This window comes from Otolemur garnettii, unplaced genomic scaffold (genome assembly GCF_000181295.1).
Source record: "Otolemur garnettii isolate 467f Iridium unplaced genomic scaffold, OtoGar3 scaffold00003, whole genome shotgun sequence".
Classification (NCBI taxonomy): Eukaryota; Metazoa; Chordata; class Mammalia; order Primates; family Galagidae; genus Otolemur; species Otolemur garnettii.
Window position 1 is genome coordinate 793,132 of NW_003852398.1, and position 19,478 is coordinate 812,609.

General features: G+C 40.9%; 1 protein-coding gene and 1 pseudogene across 1 annotated transcript in view; both read right to left on the minus strand.

Moving 5' to 3' along the window:
• Positions 1-19,478, minus strand: part of FAF2 (Fas associated factor family member 2) — an 84,015-nt gene that overhangs the window by 19,142 nt on the left and 45,395 nt on the right. The window contains exons 3-8 of the mRNA XM_003781911.3: positions 13,322-13,456; positions 9,282-9,358; positions 5,833-5,971; positions 3,851-3,936; positions 3,660-3,751; positions 986-1,163 (exon numbers count right to left, since the gene is read on the minus strand). Coding sequence (XP_003781959.1) covers positions 986-1,163; positions 3,660-3,751; positions 3,851-3,936; positions 5,833-5,971; positions 9,282-9,358; positions 13,322-13,456 — 707 coding nt within the window. The remainder of the gene's footprint in view (positions 1-985; positions 1,164-3,659; positions 3,752-3,850; positions 3,937-5,832; positions 5,972-9,281; positions 9,359-13,321; positions 13,457-19,478) is intronic.
• LOC105887173 lies at positions 10,577-11,995 on the minus strand (annotated as a pseudogene).

A 19,478-nucleotide genomic window follows, 5' to 3' on the forward strand; every position in this document is an offset into this window, starting at 1 on the left:
AAAAAAAAAAAAAAAAGTGAATATAATCTAAAGATCTAACAAGAGTGGTCTGGTTAGATTATGGTATGTTCATAATGGAATGCTATGCAATAATTTTTTAAATGTAGCAGAAAAATATTTAATGATGAGAGAAATGACTGTGACATAAACTGCATTTAAAGGGCTTATAAAGGCCAGGCAAGGTGGCTCACTGCCTATAATCCTAGCACTCTACGAAGCCAAGATGGGTGGATTGCCTGAGCTCACAGGTTCAAGATCAGCCTGAGCAAGAGCAAGACCTCACCTCTAAAAATAGCCAGGCATTGTGGCAGGCATCTGAAGTCCCAGCTACTTGGGAGGCTGGGGCAAGAGAATCACTTGAGCCCAAGAGTTTGAGGTTCCTGTGAGTTGTGACGCCAAGGCACTCTACTGAGGGTGACAAAGTGAGACTGTCTGAAACATAAATAAATAAATGGCTTATAAAATAGTATTATTCTAATTTTATAAAAAACATATTATGTACATAGGAAATGAATATATATGCATAAAACCAAAAGGAAATACCAGAATGTTAAAAGTGGTATGATAGGATTATAAGTGATTTTTAATTTCTTGTGCTTTTCTGTGGTTTTAAAATTTCCTATGATTAATGTATATAACTTATGTCATGGGGGTAGGATTAATAACTATGCTACATCTTTTACATTTAAGTTCTTTATATCATGTTCAGCTATTCTATTTTTCTCTTTGCAGCACAATTCAATGTTCAGCTATTCTAAATGACATAACACACCTTATTAAGTCCTGCTTCTATTTGGATTCACATCTCTAAGAACAGATCTGATATAGAGTACTTTAGGTCAAAGGACTTAAATATTTTAATGTTAAATGGGCTAGGACTTTAAAGTTGCCTAATGCAGGGGAAAAGTCAGGATTTGTGGAGCCCCAGATCAACCCTCCAAATTTAAATCTAGTCTTTTTGCTCCAGAAAAGAACTCCCTTGTACCTTTCTAGGCGTTCTGACACCAAGTAAGTCTGGTTGGCATCCATGATAAATGTCAGTTGGTTAATGAGGTCATCAGGTTGAATGAGGCCTTCCAGCCGTCCCACCACAGTCATCCTCCGATCCTTAAGCATAATCATGGCCAGGAATGGGTAGGTGTTCTCTCGTAAAGCCTGTGAGACTAACAAAAAGACCCAATGTATTAAGAGAAGGACTTGAGAATACAACAGATCAATCCTTAGACTTTTCTCAGAAATAAAACTGCTTTAATCCCAGTTGAGAAAAAAGAGAAGAGTCACTAACTTTCTGCCTACCCTTTTCCTGCCTAATTTCTTTCTCTTTCTTTTTTTTTTAATCTTTTTGAGATAGAGTCTCACTCTGTTGCCCTGGCCTTGGGTTGAATGCTATGGCATCACAGCTTACAATAACCTCAAACTCTTGGGCTCCGCCGATCCGCTTAACTCAGCCTCCCAAGTAGCTGGGACTATACCTGCTGCAGTGCCCAGCTAGAGATGGGGGTCTTGCTTTGCTCAGGTTGATCTCAAACTCCTCAAGCTCTGTAATCCACCTGCCTTGGCCTCCCAGAGTACAAGGATTATAGGCATGAGCTATCACACCCAGCTCTGCCTAATTTATTAATCTTTTCTTTTCTTTTTTTTGAGACAAAGTCTCACTTTATCAGCCTCGATAGAATGCCATGGAGTCATATCTCATAGCAACCTCCAACTCCTGGGCTTAGGTGATTCTCTTGCCTTAGCCTCCTGAGTAGCTGGGACTACAGGTGCCTGCCACAATGCCCAGCTATTTTTTTGTTGCAGTTTCGTTGGGGCCGGGTTTGAATCCGCCACCCTTGGTATATGGGGCCAGTGCCCTACTCACTGAGCCATAGGCGCCGCCCCAATCTTTTCTTTTTGTTATACATCTGTGTCCCTATCCCTAAGAGCTTGATTAGAACCAGACAATATTTTCTAGTGGAGGTGTGGTTGCTGCAATGATGTTAGGGAAGGCTGGAGAGTTCAAGCAAAATGTCTACTTCATGGTAGGAAAAGGACCTATAAAGAATATGGCTACTGCTTAGCATAGTTTTTGTTTTTTTTTTTTAGACAGAGTCTCAAGCTGTCACCCTGGGTAGAGTGCCGTGGCATCACAACTCAGAGCAACCTCCAACTCTTGGACTTCAGTGATTCTCTTGCCTCAGCCTCCCAAGTAGCTGGGACTACAGGTGCCTGACCGGCTATTTTTTGGTTGCAGTTGTCATTAGCAGACCAGCGCCGGGTTCAAGCCTGCCACCCTAGGTGTATGTGGCCGGCGCCCTGCCGACTGAGCTACAGGCGCTGCCTGCTTAGCACAGTTTTCCCTGGATGAGGGGTAAAGTCTAAAAGGGAGTAAGGTTGCAAGTGTCAGCCTACTGCTTCTCTCTGTCTTTTCTTCCTCTTGCCTAAACCCTCTTTATCCCTTTTCCCTATGTATCTTTTTTTTTCTACTTCTAAAAAGAACATTTTCTTTGTTCCATAGGAGTTTAGAAAGGTGGTCTCCAAATAACCAAGATTTTACTGTAACAAGAGTTTTCCTTATGGTGTGAAAGGAGAGATTTAGAAACATCTAAAAAAAAAAAAATCCTTAGTCTCCTTCTATTCACATCCCCATACCCCTACAAAGCCATATTAGAATGGCAAAGTGTATGCTGCAGAAACTCATCACATGTTTAAAAATAATTAGTAAAGATTCAGATTCTGGGATAAAGAAAAAACATGTGCATCTTTGGTTCTGAAGATCTCACAAGTGGTACTGGCCAGTGCCCTTTTGCCACACAGTGCCACCACCTGTGCCTGGCTTGACATGCTAGTATATACCCAAAGGTTGCTGTATACAGTAGGTGCAAAATGAGTGCATTTTCCTTTATCTACTGACTTCTAAAAATACTTAACTCCTGTCAGCAAAAATCTAATTTCTGAATCCATATCAACACTCAAGGTATTCAAACAAGTAACTCTCTGTGTAAGAAGCACTGTTAAAATTGTTGATGAATAAAATAAACTCTTCAGTACAAGGCCCATCAAGATAAGTCATACAGGCTGGGCACGGTGGCTCATTCATAATCCTATCACTCTGGGAGGCCAAGGCAGGTAGATTGCTTGAGATCAGGAGTTCAAGATCAGCCTGAGAAAGAGTGAGACCTCATCTCTAAAAATAGCCGGTTGTTGTGGCAGGCACCTGTGGTCCCAGCTACTTGGGAGGCTGAAGCAAGAGGATTGCTGAAGCCCCAGAGTTTGAGATTGTTGTGAGTTATGATGCCATGGCGCTCAACCCAGGGCCAGGGCTACAGGGTAAGAATCTATCTCACAAAAACAAAAAAGGCTGGCAGTAACTGCAAAGAATGGGCTTTATATTCCATTTAGACCCGCTACCACTCCAAAACTTGCTAACTATATGATCATGGCCCAGTGGCTTAAACTCTTTCAGCCTGATTCCTAAACTGTAAAGTGGAGGTAATACAAACCCCATCTCTCAGGACTGCTGAGAAGATTAAATGAGATAATATTTTTTAAAAAAACAAAAAAACCGCAACTAGCATAGGGTCTGCCCAATAGCCTCATAATAAATGGCATGAGATGTCTTCCCAGACCATTCCAAAGATACTCCAACAATCTCAATGAGACAAAGGAACACAACTTACCCCTGTAACCCTCAGGTTTGTTTGTAGAGCATGCCCAGAAGAGCATCCTACTGTTTATTAATGAAATAACTTCAGGTGCACAGAGTGTGTTGCTGTGGAAAGAAATGAAAAGGACATGAGAACAACTTGCTGACTATAAACTGCCAACAGAAAAGATCAAAAAAGAGAAGTAAATGAAGCAATCTATTTACCGACAAAACTCATCAGAGTCCTGGTGATCCTCTCCATGAAGATAAACCAAAAGAAAGCGAAGTTCCCGCTTGGCATCATTAAGTGCCTATGAGAAAGAGAAGATCATTAATTATTATGAAGACTATGCTTTGAGCTTTTAATTAGGCTAAAAGTCCTAATGGATATAGGTTATGTATTTAGGAACAAAAAGAAAATAAGAAAAAAAGGTGAGGAAGTCACACAATAATTCCTGAGCTCCTACCTTCACACCCCTGTCATTTTTTTCCCCCATACAAAGTTCATGTTAACAAGCTTTAATGAAAAGGTTTTAGTGCAGTGGTTCTCAACCTTCCTAATACTATGAACCTTTGATACAGTCCAAAGGGGTTGCAACCCACAGGTTGAGAACTGCTGTTTCAGTGTTATTAGGATTTATTAAGTAAACTATATCAGGCATGTGAGAGTAGACAGGCTTACAAATACAAGTCCCCAATAAATCACAGGAAAGTCAGCTGTTCCCACAGTCTAAAGGAAAATAAAAACAGGAGAATTAATCATCTAAAAAGGGAGATGATAATTTTGCCACTTCACAGCTACAACATCCTTATAAGTAAAAGTTAACTGTGAAGATTAGTCTGATTCCAGGCTACAAATCAAGCTTTGGGGCTATAGGACCCAAAGGCATTCTAAACCACACAAGATTTAAAAGATCTCCAAAGACAAAGCTAGTGTACAAGATTGCTGTGTATGCTTCTACATGTGCATACTCCTGAGATTTCCTGAATGGCCAATGCTGGTCTACCCTCATGATGACAATGATCATAGTAAAGAGGGTATCTGAGAGGTGCTCATTTTATTCATCTCTGTATCTCTAGCACTGAGGACAGCAACTGGTATATGATAGGTGCTCAGTGTTCGTTGAATGGGGTGGCGGCAACCAGGAAAGAAACTGACTATGAGAAAAAGCAGATGTGGGAAAATCAAAGCAGGAAGCAGGGGTAAATATTTTTCTTTTTCTCTAGACAGATTCAGGAATCCTGGAGGCTGCAGAATAGAATTGCCCCTTTGCCTATGCCAACAGTGTTAATTCTGTATTTGTTTCTGGCAAACTAGAGATACATCTGATACCCAGAGCACTCTAATTTTTCCTCCCTTGAGAGGTAACAGTCAAAAGTCTATGTGGCTTAAATTGAATGGTCTATGCCAGGTGTCCTCAAACTATAGCCGGCGGGCCACATGCAGCCCACCTAGGACATCTATCCAGCCAGCTGGGTGTTTTTGCCGCTGCTTCCTGTCCTGCTTAGTAGCCACCTTGTCCCGGGGCCCGCAGTCCGGCCCTCCAACAGTCTGAGGGACAGTGAACTGGCCCCCTGTTTAAAAAGTTTGAGGACCCCTGGTCTATGCCCTTATTTAATTCTGTCAGGGATCAAACAAGATTTAGGCTTTGGCTTTAAGGGACTTACAGTCTTGTAGAGGAGACCAGTCACGAACACAAATAACTAATACAAGGCAGAATGTGAAACTGCTATAAATTTTTAAAAAGCCATGGAAGAACAAAAGGAAAAATCAATATTTTAGATCGAAAGGTAGGGCAAGATAGGGCACAACAATTAGCAATGGTTATAAGAGAAAAGCAACATGAGCTGGTAGAAGGATGGGCAAGATTCCAATTAGCATAACTCTGAGAAAGGCATTCCAGGTGAAGGGATCAGCATAAGCAAAGGCACAGGGGTAGGAAAGTAGAAAGTATATTCAGGGAATGGTTTAGCTGGAACCTATGGTATGGGAAAACAAGTTATTCAGAAAGACCTCAAAAGAAGGCTGTTGGGATTAGATCAAGAAGGGCTCAGCTAAAGGCTTTTTTTTTTCTTCCCCTGTAAGCAGTGAAGAGCTATTTAAAGTTTTTGAGTAAAAGAGTGAAATGATCAGTGCTGGGCTATGATTTCCTTTGAGGACAGAACCATTTCAGTAAGTTGGCATCTATATGGTTTGTGGCACTGACCTGGCTGTACGTTCCCTGGTAGAAGACAGGGTGTGCCCTCCCATATTTCTCTTCAAAAGAATGCATAAATGAAACAATATCCCCAACGGGATCAGTGACCCGGCTGCGAGGGTCAGGCCGTATAAAACGAAGAGCAAACCTGGGGAAGAAGGAATAAATATCACATGAATCCAGCTTACTGTAGTGCATATGGAGTGGGCCAGTTTGTACAGATTCCTGTAACAGAGCCAGAGGCACGGCAACAAAGGCAGACAAATGGTCTGTGAGTAGACCATCAACCTTTGAGTATGACTTAAAAGCCAAAGTAGCAAGTGTTGTTCCACTGCCTATTCAAGAAGAATGCAAACTACTAGGATTACAAATTCCAACCATGGACTAAACGAAAATCCTGAATATTTTTTGCAGAAAAATTTAGAGTACAAGGGTTGGGAAGGGAAGATTAAGGGTCAGGCTGGGCACTTATACTCCTAGAATGGCATTGCCTAATACAGGAGCCACTAGTCCCATGTGGCTAGTCTACATTTACACTTATTAAATTTAGTACAATGAAAAATTCAGTCCTCAGTCACACTAGCTACACTTCAACAGCCATATGGGTTTAATGTCTTCCATACTGAATAGTGCAGGTACAGAATATTTCCATAATTAAAGAAAGTTCTATTGGATAGTGCTGCTCTAGAACAGGGATCTCCTTCCGGTTGCCTCACTTGGCTCTCTTCCTTTCTGTTTTCCTGGGATTTTAAATTTTTAGTTCATACACCCAAGCTATTCAAATTATAAAAAGGAACTTTAAACCTGAATTTGTAGTCAGAACTTACTTGTTCTTCAAAGGGACAAGTAAATTTTGCCTGATGGCTTCTATGGGGGAAGTTATAAAAATGATCCAGAGTACACTGGCAGATGTGGCATACTGGCAGCTATTATAAAGTTAAGGATGTATTACCTGATGGTACCACATATCTGTTTCTAAACAGCCTGTCCTATCATATTTGTCTAGCACAATTTTATGTATCTTTTGGGTTTCTACAGAAGACAAAGGCAGAGGCCATATGCTACATAACATTAAATAAGTTGCTTGGATGATATAGCTGCATTAAAATTAGTAACACATGCCATGCATATTTACCCCTGGAAAGCAAACAATATTCAATTACTTGAAGAATTTTCAACACAGAAAAGGTGACTAAAGGATGATACTTTCCATACCAAATCTTGAGCCAATTCCTTATCCCCTCAACAAATTCCCCATGTGTATATAATTCCACTTGTAATTTTTCCTGAGTAATCAAATCAAATTCACTGATACAAACATTCCAGAGCAAATTAAAAACACAAAATGTAAGATGTTGTGTACATGGGGAAGTGGTTAGAGATCCTACAGTGGTTCTCAACCTTCCTAATGCTGCGAACCTTTAATACAGTCCAAAGGGGTCGTGACCCACATGTTGAAAACCACTGCGCTTTAGAATGATGTTTTGGCTACTTAAAAAAAAATTAAATATTTGAAGATTATCTCTTTAAGTTTTCAAATTCTGGTGAATGGGTAAAAGCTGTAACATTTTGTTTCTCCCTACAATATACTGCCATGGCTTACACAATTTAGGATAATCAGTTTTTTTAAAAATAGAGATATGTCGCTTGGCACCTATAGCACAGTGGTTACAGCGCCAGCCACATGCACAGAGGCTAGTGGGTTCGAGCCTGCCCCAGGCCTGCTAAAAACACAATGACAACTGCAACAAAAAATAGCTGGGCTCTGTGGTGGGCACCTGTAGTCCCAGCTACTCGAGAGGCTGATGCAAGACAATCACTTAAGCCCAAAAGTTTGAGGTTGCTGTGAGCTGTGACACCATAGCATAGTAAGACTCTGTCTTAAAAAAAAAAAAAACAAAAACCTGAGATATCAACTCAGTCATCATCTTGGTTTTAAAGGTTTTTACCTTTTTTTTTTAATTTCAGATTACTATGAGGGTAGGAAGGTTTAGGTTACATTGTTTTCATTTCTAAGGTAAAGTTCAAGTTGTAGTTGAGCCCTTCATCTAGGGGGCATGCTCAACACCCTCACATTGTGCACATTAGGTGAGATCCCACCAACTACTCTACTCTCCCTTCTCCCTCGCTGGAATATACTTGTGTGTTTTTTATTTAGATGAGTGTATAGTTGTTTATATATTTAGATGCCTATTCTTTTATTTTGAATCAGGGTCTTATTTTGTCACCCTTGGTAGAATGCTATGGCGTCACAGCTCACAGCAACTTCAAACTCTTGGGTTCCTGCCTGCCACAATGCCCAGTACTCCCGAGTAGCTGGGATTATAGGGGCCCACCACAATGCCTAGCTATTTGTTTTTTTTAGAGATGGGGTCTCATTCTTGCTCAGCCTCGTCTCAAATTCCTGAATTCAAGCAAACCACTCACCTCAGCCTCCCACAGTGTTAGGATTACAGACGTGAGCCACCGCACCCACCCTACATTCCCATTCTTAAATAAAACAAGGATGGAAAGAGTACTAAGCAATTAATTGGTGACCATTAAGACTTGTGCTAAAGTTAGAAAGCCATTAAGCAAGTAGTCTCATAAAAAGCCAATGTAAAAGGTATTAATCTGCCCCTCGCACTTCAGCTGTGGGGTCTTTGCCTCCAGTTTCTTTTCCCTAGAACAGGGCAAAGATGGTTGCATATGTGCAGGGAGGAAAGGTTTCCCTGCATGCAAGGTCCAGGTCAAATATTATAGCCCCATTACCGGCCTGGATGCCTCTAAACATTTTAGTTCTCTGTAAAGCCAAGTGGGCTTTAGACCAGATACGATCGAGCCTCATGTGCCAAGAAGTTTGGTCCCACTCAACATTTTCTAGCCTTGGGCATTCTATAGCTTTCAAGGATTGGTACATGAAGGAAGCTGGAAGGAAGGTGGAAGTATGAAGCAGTGGGTGTTCCTGGTGTCAGCAACCTAGAGGTTGCCAGGGCAAAGTGAAAAGTACAGACTGTCTAGAGAGGTGCAACTATTATGGGAGGTGGAAAATCACAGAGCCAAGAGATTTTATTGGAATTATGAGTAGTGAGATAAAGGAACAGGGATTTTAGGAAAAAAGTTCTAAGGAGTATGAAGCTAGGAGATAATGGTGGTTAAAAAGGGAAGGGTGTGGAGATCAACAAAAGTGTAGAGGTAGCAAATATGGTGAGGGAAAGAGAGGGAGACCAATAAATGTAGACAGACTGATTCTTGCAAACAATGTAAGTAAGACTAAAACAATTCCATTTCACGATATCTGTCACAATGTTTGAACAATTTAAAACATTTTTATACAATATTAAAAGTTCAGGATTAAGTATTTAACCTGATGACAAATTGACAAGTCAAAATTGACAGAGCATAAAACTTAAATCTGGTCTAATTTTCAGCTCCAAAGTCTACCCTGATGCTATTAACATAAATGCAGAAGTACGTACCTAAATATATCAAGTATCGTGTAATAGGTAAACCGGAATGGAAGCATTATCAAGTAATAACCCCATCCAAGCAGCCCCTGAAAAATTTGGAAAACAAAGTTAGAAACAATTCCCTCAATCATTAATATTTTACTAAATGGCTAGTTCAAATTTTCTTTTTTGTCTTTTCACTTGTTTTCTTCTTCTATGACACAGTCCCCTCTTCTCAGCCACCTCATCCTTCTTAAAAGCCAATGTCTTTGATAGTGATTGATTTCACTTAATACTATCATTTTTCCTTTTTTCACATACTTTTTCTTCCCTTGCTCAAAAAAAAAATTTTTTTTTTCTTTTTTTGAGAGAGTCTCACTATGTTGCCTTTGGTAGAGTGCTGTGGCATCACAGCTCACATAGGCTTAAGCCCTCTGGATCTTTTATAGCATACTGAACACATGCCATGACTCCTGGGCTTAAGCGATTCTCTTGCCTCAGTCTCCCAAGTAGCTGGGACTACAGGTGCCCATCAAAATGCCCAGCTATTTTTTTGTTGCAGTTGTTTAGCTGGCCTGGGCTGGGCTCAAACTCACCACCCTTGGTATGTGGCTGGTGCCAAGCCAAAAAAAAAAAAATTTTTTTTTAAAAACCCACAAACTTCGGTTTGGTGCCTGTGGCTCAAGTGGCTAAGGCGCCAGCCACATACACCTAAGGTGGTGGGTTCAAATCCAGCCCAGGCCTGCCAAACAGCGGCTGCAACCAAAAAATGACTGGGCGTTGTGGTGGGCGCCTGTGGTCCTAGCTACTTGGGAGGCTGAGGCAGGAGACTTACTTGAGCCCAGGAGCTGGGGGTGGAGGTTGCTGTGAGCTGTGATGCCACACCACTCTATCTAGGGGCCCAGCTTAAGGCTCTGTCTCAAAAAAAACCCACAAAAAACCCACAAACTTAGAATCTCATCAGCATACACTCTCCTGTGACAAATGATTCAGGCATAAATAAAGAATGGATGCAAAGAAACTATATTACATATAAATAACCTTTTTTTTGAGACAGAGCCTCAAGCTGTCCCCCTGGGTAGAGTGCCGTGGCATTACAGCTCACAGCAACCTCCAACTCCTGGGCTCAAGCGAGTCTCCTGCCTCAGCCTCCCAAGTAGCTGGGACCACAGGCGCCCACCACAACGCCCGGCTATATATTTTATAACCACTGCAACCGTCATTGTTGTTTTGGCGGGTCCAGGCTGGGGATTCGAACCCGCCACCTTAGGTGTACGTGGCTGGCGCCTTAGCCGGTTGAGCTATAGGCGCCGAGCCTAAATAACCTTTGTTAATGGAAAAACAGAAGCAGCCATAATGATTAAGATACATTCAGTTACTGATAGCTAGTTGTGCCCTAGCTATCCCCTTATCAAAAAGAGAAATTGTGCTGCAGAGAAAAGCTCTCTCTCTATATAGACAATTAGAAAATAAACTACAAGATTAACACATGCATGTTTAATACTGGAACTATCACAGCCCTCCAAAATTTCTCCATGTTTATTATAAAAGCCCTCTGCACTCAACTAAAATTAAAATGATCTTAAAAGGATTATACTTGTAAAGTTTAAGTCTTTTCAGCCACAGAAACTGCAATGGAAATAAATGTTCAGAGTCATTTTCAAAACAAAAACAATAATCTATTCTTCTGATGACATGCATGATTAAAAGGTCTATGCAAGATACATTGCTCTACATTCCCAATGACTAGGAAAAAAAAAGTCAAGTCAATTTTTAGTTTGCAATGGTCAAAAGATTTTGTGTTCCAACAGGAATTCAAATCTGGATCTTTTCACCAACTACTGGATTTTCTTTTCTATTTTCTCAGCAGCATTAGCTTCATAATTATAAGAGCAATTGTGTATGTCTGAGTAACAGTATATACACCACAGTAAACACTTCCACATAGGCATTCAAACCCAGTAAGTCCTACTTTCTTCCTGTACATTAAACAGCGATTCTTTTTTCGTTTTGGTTTTTCAAGAGACTTGCTTTGCTCTTCAGATGGCTGCTGTGCTGTATCTGATACTAAAACTTGCAGATCTTCTGTATCAGGTACTGCTTTATCCATAGAGGTACTTGGGAAGATGCTACAGATTTTGATAAAAGAGACTGATTTGATACGGGGCTTGGCTGCATACATGAAGATGTAGAGACTGAGCTTCTGGGACACTCCTCCGTGCACTGAACTGGTAAAGATTGAGATAGACTACTGACAGAAGTTGCTGTAACAGTACCACATTTCACATTAGTGATTCTATACACAGGGTCTGATTCTAAGACCTTATCAGATGGGCTTATTCTACCATTACTACTGTTCTGTCTTTGAAGATGTTCTTTATAGCATACTGAACACATGCCATTTGTACAAGGGTTTCCATAAAATCTGCAGCCACTGGAACAAAGCATAGGCACTTGGCTGTGATTAGTTTCTTGAGCATGTTCCTCTGTTGCACACCTGGTTGCAACTCTTTCCACCTGACCCGCTGCCTGCCACCTCTGGGCACTGCCGGTGAATGGGAACAGGTGAGGCCGCTGAACCTCTGTTCGCTCTGGCCCCACTGCCATCAGCCCCTCCCTCACATACTTTTTATATGAAATCTGCTTTAATGTTTTTAAACCACCTATATTAGTTCTCAAATTCAACTGCAAGCAACCACCTATATTAGTTCTCAAATTCAATGGCAAGTTAATCTCCCCAAATTATAAATATTCTTTCATCTTCAGATATGCACATCAAAATACAGTATATAGAAATGGCAAGAAAGATAACCACAATTACCATCCTTGGACAAATGATACTTATATTAACCACAATGACAACCCCTCAGCTAGTTGCTAATCTCAGTTAATAATACCAATTATTAGCAATATTGACTCTAGTTATTAATTATTAAAACTAGCATATACTTGGGGATCTATAGTTTACAAAGCATTTCTTAGACATCATATATTTTCTTTTTTTCTTTCTTTCTTTTTTGTTACCCTCCATAGAATGAGAGTCAGAGCTCACAGCAACCTCAAACTTGTGGGCTTAAGCGATTCTCTTGCTTGCCTCAGCCTCCTGAGTAGCTGGGACTACAGACGCCCACAACACCTGGCTATTTTTTCTTTTTAGAGATAAGGTCTCCCTCTGGCTCAGGCTGGTCTTGACCATGTGACCTCAGGCTATTCACCTGCCTGAGTGCCTAGGATTACAGGCATGAGCCACTGCGCCCGGCAACATCATATATTGTTAACCTAAGACCCATTCTGTGTTCATGGCCAGGGAGCTCTGGAGCCCTATGGCTGACATAGGAACCTGCCCTTCTACTTCAGAGTACCTCAACTACTTAGAAACATTTTTTTAAATGTAAAGTATTTCACAAAAAGGTATGATGATGGGGTAAATTCTAACTGCTGCAAGGTTAAAGGGATACTTTCTTAGGATTCTAAATGTAAGAGGTAAGTAGAACACCAAGGATAAGAAACTCCAAAAAGTTCTTTACAGGTCACTATCAGTATACACACACAAACACACATCTGACTTCCCTAATCAGACTATAAGAAGTTGAATTTGAAATGGGAAGATTGGCTATTTTATTCATGTCTACAATGCCAATAGCAAAATGCCAGGTTCTTAGGGCACTCTTAAATACCTGTTCAATTTAAGTGAATAACCTTCTTGCTACTATCTCTTCAAGGCTAATTTTCCTCAGAAGTAGCTCAAGATTAAATAAACTGAGGCAACAAAAAACTGAATAAACAGAAAACATTCTCCAAATAATTGGCAAAGAATGGAAAAAATGATTCACTGGTAATTGAACTAGAAAAGAAAAGGAAAGAAAGAAAAGAACAAGAAAAAAATGAATAGTTTCTCATTCAATTCACTGAGTAATCAAGGCAATATTATACATTCAAAGGGATAGGTCTAACTAACAGATTTATATTCTAAATATTTCTTTCACTACTGTCATAAAGAGATCAACATAACTAAGTGTATAAACTTATAAAATAAAAAAAGAGGAAATTCTAGCCACAAAATAACTTGCCCTTGGTTGTGGTCTTGATACAACATAGCTGTAGATCCTGTGGTCAGCTGTATTAACCTGCAGAGGTCGGGATGGAGGTGGATTGAAAACACTCGGTACACCTTCTTGCTCATTCAGTCTGTCCTGTACAGCAGCCTGGGAAGGAAAATAGTAGCAAGAACTTCAATGATGCTCAAATCAACACATAAGAGATGGGGTAACTACTGTTTGGCATTCCAAACACGATGATCATTAATACACCAAAAAGATACTTGAATGTATCTTCAAGAACCTTTTAAATTTCAGCGGCACCTGTGGCTCAGTGAGTAGGACACCGGCCCCATAAACCAAGGGAGGCGGGTTTGAACCCAGCCCTGGCCAAATGGCAACAAAAAATAGCTGGGCGTTTGGCGGGCGCCTGTAGTCCCAGCTACTCAGGAGGTTGAGGCAAGAGAATTGCCTAAGCCCAGGAGTTGGAGGCTGCTATGAGCTCAGAGCTCCACTGAGGGAGACAAACTGAGACTCTGTCTCTAAAGAAAAAAAAAAAACCAAAAAAACAGAACCTTTTCACCTGCTGGGAAGCAAGTTAGGTAATGGTTCCAGAATTTAAATACAATAGAGGAGACCAGGGAATTTGTCTGGAAGCTACATTTCTGTAGCAAGCAAGCTGCTTTTATTCAGATGGTATGTACTATTTAGGGTAGCTGGGATATAAAGTGCTTCACTATACAATCCCAAGAAAAGCGGTGCAGAGAATACAATGTGGACAGTCCCCCATGGAGTTAACAAAGCACTCCTGACAAGTGGTATCTGATGAAAGGCACCGGAATACAGAAACTTGGGTCTGAATCCTAGCTCCATCACTCAGAAAAGTTTGAGCCTCAGTTTTCTCAATATAAGGAATAATATCTCTCAGAGTTAGTTTTAACTTAACGAGCTGCCATAGATAGATACTAACAAAACTTTTGGCAGATAGCTGATAATTCAGTTTTAAAAACTCATTTCCTTCTTAGCTAGTCCCTGACAATGGATATTTGTCCCAGTGTTGTAAAAAAATGTGTCCTTACCCAAAGAAATGTCTGGTCTTTGCCTTTGGCTTCTCTACAAGGCAGTAATCTATGCCATACCTGATAGGAATGTCTTTATTACCAGATTTGGGCTAGAGCTTGACAATAGTTAATAGGTGAAATCTGACTACATCAGAAAGATCAATCACAGCTGGTACAGTGGCTCACGCCTGTAAGCTCAGCACTTAGGAAGGCCAAGGCAGGAGGTTCACCTGAGCCCAGGAGTTCAAGATCAGCCTAAGCAACATAGTGAAACCCTGTCTCTACAAAAATTAAAAAATTAGCTAGGTGTAGTGGTGAACACCTGCAGTCGCAGCTACTTAGGAGGATCATTTGAGCCCAGAAGTTTGAGGATACAGCGAGCTATGATCATACTGCATTCTAGCTTGGTAAACACAACAAGACCCTGTTTCAAAACTCAAATAATAACAACAACAAAAACCAAAACAACAAACAAAAACAAAAAAAAAAGACAAACCATGTGGTTTAGACTGGGGATTTTGGATAACTTGATCTCTATAAACTTGAAGATTTGGGTTCAACCACGTAGACAGCCAATCAAATCAATCATGCTTATGTAATGAAGCCCCAATAAAAATTCTGAACATACTGAAGTTCAGGTGAGCTTCTCTGGTTGGCAATAACAGTCACCCCTTATCCACAGGGATACATTCCAAGATCCCCAGTGGGTACCTGAAACTGCAGATAGTAATGAACCTGACTGCCATCCACAGAAACCCATTTTTGTTCAAGTCTTCCATCCACAGATTTAATGCCTTTTCTATCTTAACATTGTGGCTATAATTTTTGCAGTTTGAGGCACAACAGCAAAACTAGCACAATTTTCTTTTTGCAATTTCAAAGATAAAGCACTTTACAGCCCTTGAGCTTATTTAAATTTCTAGCATCACTACTCCTGAGCTTTGGGCCCATTAAGTAGAACAAGGGTTATGTGAACAAAAGTACTGCATTATCATGACAGTTGATCTAATAATGGCTTAGGCTACTAAGGGACTAATAGGTGGGTAGTGTTACAGAAAAGAGACAGACACTGACTCAGCACCCATAACTCAGTGAGTAGGGTGCCAGCAACATACACTGAGGGGTTCAAGCCTGGCCCAGGCCTGCTAAACAACAATGACAACTGCAACCAAAAAATAGCTAGAGGGTGGCGCCTGTGGCTCAGTGGGTAGGGCGCCGGCCCCAAATATCGAGGGTGGCAGGTTTGAACCCAGACCGAGCCAGCTAAAACAGCAGTGGTAACTGCAACAAAAATAGCAGGGCATTGTGGTGGGTGCCTGTAGTCCTAGCTACTTGGGAGGCCGAGGCAAAAGAATCACTTAAGCCCAAGAGTTTGAGGTTGCTATGAGCTGTGACACCATGGAACTCTACCGTGGGTGACAAAGTGAGACTCTGTCTCAAATAAATAAATAAATAAATCCAATAGCTGGGCATTGGGGTGGGTGCCTAGTAGTCCCAGCTACTTGAGAGGCTGAGGCAAGAGAATCGCTTAAGCCCAAGAGTTTGAGGTTGCTCAAATGTAACAGCACTATACCGAGGGCGACATAATGAGACTCTGTCTCAAAAAAAAAAAAGAGAGAGACAGAAAGACACTAGATAAAGGGACATTCACATCCTGGGCAGGATGGAGTAGGACAGAGTTCACCAGCTACTTCGGAAAGTGTACAATTCAAAACTTATGAATTTCTGATTTAATATTTTGAACTACAGCTAAATGCAAGTAACCGAAACTGCAGAAAGCAAAAGCCACAGTGTGTAGTTCATATACATAGTCACTCATCTATACATGGAGGATAATGTGTCTTGACTCCATGGGAGAAGAGTATACAATCTTCATGTTTGAAACCCTTTGAGGCTCTGCCCTATTAAGCCTCGTTAGTTGATTTTAATCTGTATGGCTTCCCTGTAATAAACTGTAACCATGATTATAACAGTTTTCAGTAAGTTCTTCCAATGAACTATCAAACTCAAGGGTAATTTTTGGAACCCTTTGAAATGGCAGCTAGAGTCAAAAGTGAGGGTAGTTTAGAGGCCACATATCTTCTAAACTTAGTAGATGGTTTTAAACTTTGTACTTTGGCCAATTTCAGGTCATCCCCTATTTTACAATTCAATGAGAAAGGAATATAGACATTTATGAACAGAACAAAGAATAGTCTCCAGTAAGTCTTATTTTTAATAAGGGAAAATAAACATCATAAAAAGAATGAAAAAAATATGAACGGGATGACAGCACAAATGCAGAGAATGAAAGACTTACTTTGTATAGCTCTATGTGGAAAAATTGAAATCTCAAAGAAAGAAGCATTTTCTTTCTTTCTTTCTTTTTTTTTTGCAGTTTTTGACTGGGTTTGAACCTGCCACCTCCATTATATGGGGCCGGCACCCTACTCCTTGAGCCACAGGCACTGTCCGAAAGAAACATTTTCTAAGAAAGCATATCACTTTTCTTCTAAGAAAGGTGTAGAAAACAGATTATGAATGTCAGGGATGGACAGGAAGAGACCTGATAAAGTTAATAGAGAACAAGTAGAAACATGTTGTCATGTGCTTTCTTTCAAATCTTTAAGGAACAAAGGGAGGGTATGAGGCATGATCTCAGCTAATGTGCACATTGTGAGGGTGTATAATATGCCCCCCTGGGTGAGGGGCTCTTCTACAAATGGAACTTTGCCCTGGAAGTGAGAACAACATAACCTAAATATTGTACCCTATTAAACTGAATAAAGTTTAAAAAAAAATCTTTAACAGATAATTTCTATGCTATTTAAGCTTCTCAAACCCCTCCCCCCCCTTTTTTGAGACAGAGTCTCACTTTGTCACCCTCAGTACAGTGCCGTAGCGTCACAGCTCACAGCAAACTCAAACTCTTGGGTTCCAACGATTCTCTTGCCTCAGCCTCCCAAATAGCTGGGACTACCACAATGCCCGGCTATTTTTAGAGACAGGGTCTAGCTCTGGCTCAGGCAATCCACCTGCCTCAGCCTCCCAGAGTGCTAGGATTACAGGCATGAGCCACCACGCCCAGCCTTTCTCAACTTATCAAGCCAACAAACACATGAAATCAAATCTAACAAGGAGCTGGGTGTGGTGGCTCATGTCTATAATTAGGAGTTTGAGACCAGCCTGAGCGAATAGAAAAACTGGCACACTGGCTAATGACTGTAATCCTAGCACTCTGGGAGGCCGAGGTGGATGGATTGCCCAAGCTCACAAGTTCAAGACCAGCCTGAACTGAGTGAGACCCTATCTCTAAAAATAGCCTGGTGTTATGGTGGGTGCCTGTAGTCCCAGCTACTTGGGAGGCTGAGGTAAGAGAATTGCTTAAGCCCAAGAGTATGAGGTTTCCATGAGTTATGACTCCATGGCACTCTACCCAATACTGTAAGAATCTAAAAGAAGAAAATCTAACAAGGAAAGGACAAAGTATCACACTGAAAATCATTCATATCCTTTGCCTGAAATGCATTTCTCTCAAGTTGTTCATAGTCATCATTTCTTTTCATTATCTAGGTGTCAACTCAAATGTAAATCTCATCATAATAGCTGAACTCAACCACTCTATTTGAAATAACTCTCCATATCTTCTCTACTACATATCCTATACTTGCTTTTTTCATCATCTTCTTAAAATTTAATTATTTATTTATTTTTGAGAGTCTCACTTGGTCACCCTTGGTAGAGTGCTGTGGCTTATTAGCTCATAGTAATCTCAAACTCTTGGGTTCAAGTTATCCTCTCAAGTAGATGAGATTATAAGCACCCCCCACAATGCCCAGCTATTTTTTGAGACAGCATCTAGATCTTGCTCAGGCTGGTCTGGAACTTGATCTCAGGCAATCCACCTTGCCTTGGCCTCCCAAGTCCTTGGATTATATAGGTGTGAGCCACTGTGCCAGGCTCCTCTTCATCATTTATTATAAACTGAAATTATCTAGAATTAAGCTCTATAAGAGTAGGGACCTAATCTTGTTCAGAGCCTTGGACTTAACTGCTCAAAAAAGGTGTTGAATAACTAAATATCACTTAGGAATGTTTTCAGGAATCCAGTACCTTATTAAAATAGTATAATAAAGTAATTCCAGAGATCAAAAGGGTGTCTGGTTGTTTGTGGTAGTGGCTATGGGGGGCCGTAGTCCAGTTGCCAACATGCTGCTTTTAGTCCATGTCCAGGAGCTATACACTCTTGAGGCGATTGGCCAGGAGAGGGTTGCCCAGATCAAGGCTAACTGGAGGGCACCATGCCAAAATATTAAGTTGTACTTTTGACAGGCACAGCCCTAGAGGATGAGGCTATCCTGGTCTAGTGTGCAGTGAGGCCCTGACTACTCTGGAAGTAGCCAGACACATGCTTGGAAGTAAAGTCCATGGGTCCATAGTTCCCTGGCCTGTGCTGCAAATTGAAAGGTCAGACTCCTAAGGTGGCCAAACAGGAGAAGAAGATAGGCCAGGCTAAGCAGCAGATGCAGTACAATCAGTGCTTTGTTAATGTCATGACCACCTTTAGCAAGGAGAAGGGCCCCAATGCCAACTCTTATATCATTTGTAATGCTGGCTTTCTCTAATGAAAACAGCCACTTAGCCCAGTCCAAATAAAAAAAAAAAAAAGAAAAAGAAAAAAGGGCATCTGATAAAACTCAGAATTTTTCATCAAAAACTATTAATATACTAAGAACAGAACAGTCAACAGATACTTATTGAGAATCTATGATGTACCAAGTACAGTGTTATCAGCTGGGAATACAGCAGTGAACAAAACTGGAAAAAAAAAAATCTCTGCCCTTAGGGAGTTTACATCTTAGAGGATGTACCTCAAAGCAAGAACCAACATTACACTGGAAAATACAACATCAGAGGCATCACGGCGAGCACAAAATGTTTGCTATTACCATTACAATTGACACTATTTTGGCACGGGCGCCTGTGGCTCAAGTGGCTAAGATGCCAGCCACATACAACTAAGGTGGCAGGTTTGAATCCAGCCCGGACCCGCCAAATAACAATGACGGCTGCAACCAAAAAATAGCGGGCGTTGTGGCGGGCGCCTGTGGTCCCAGCTACTTGGGAGGCTGAGGCAGGAGACTCGCTTG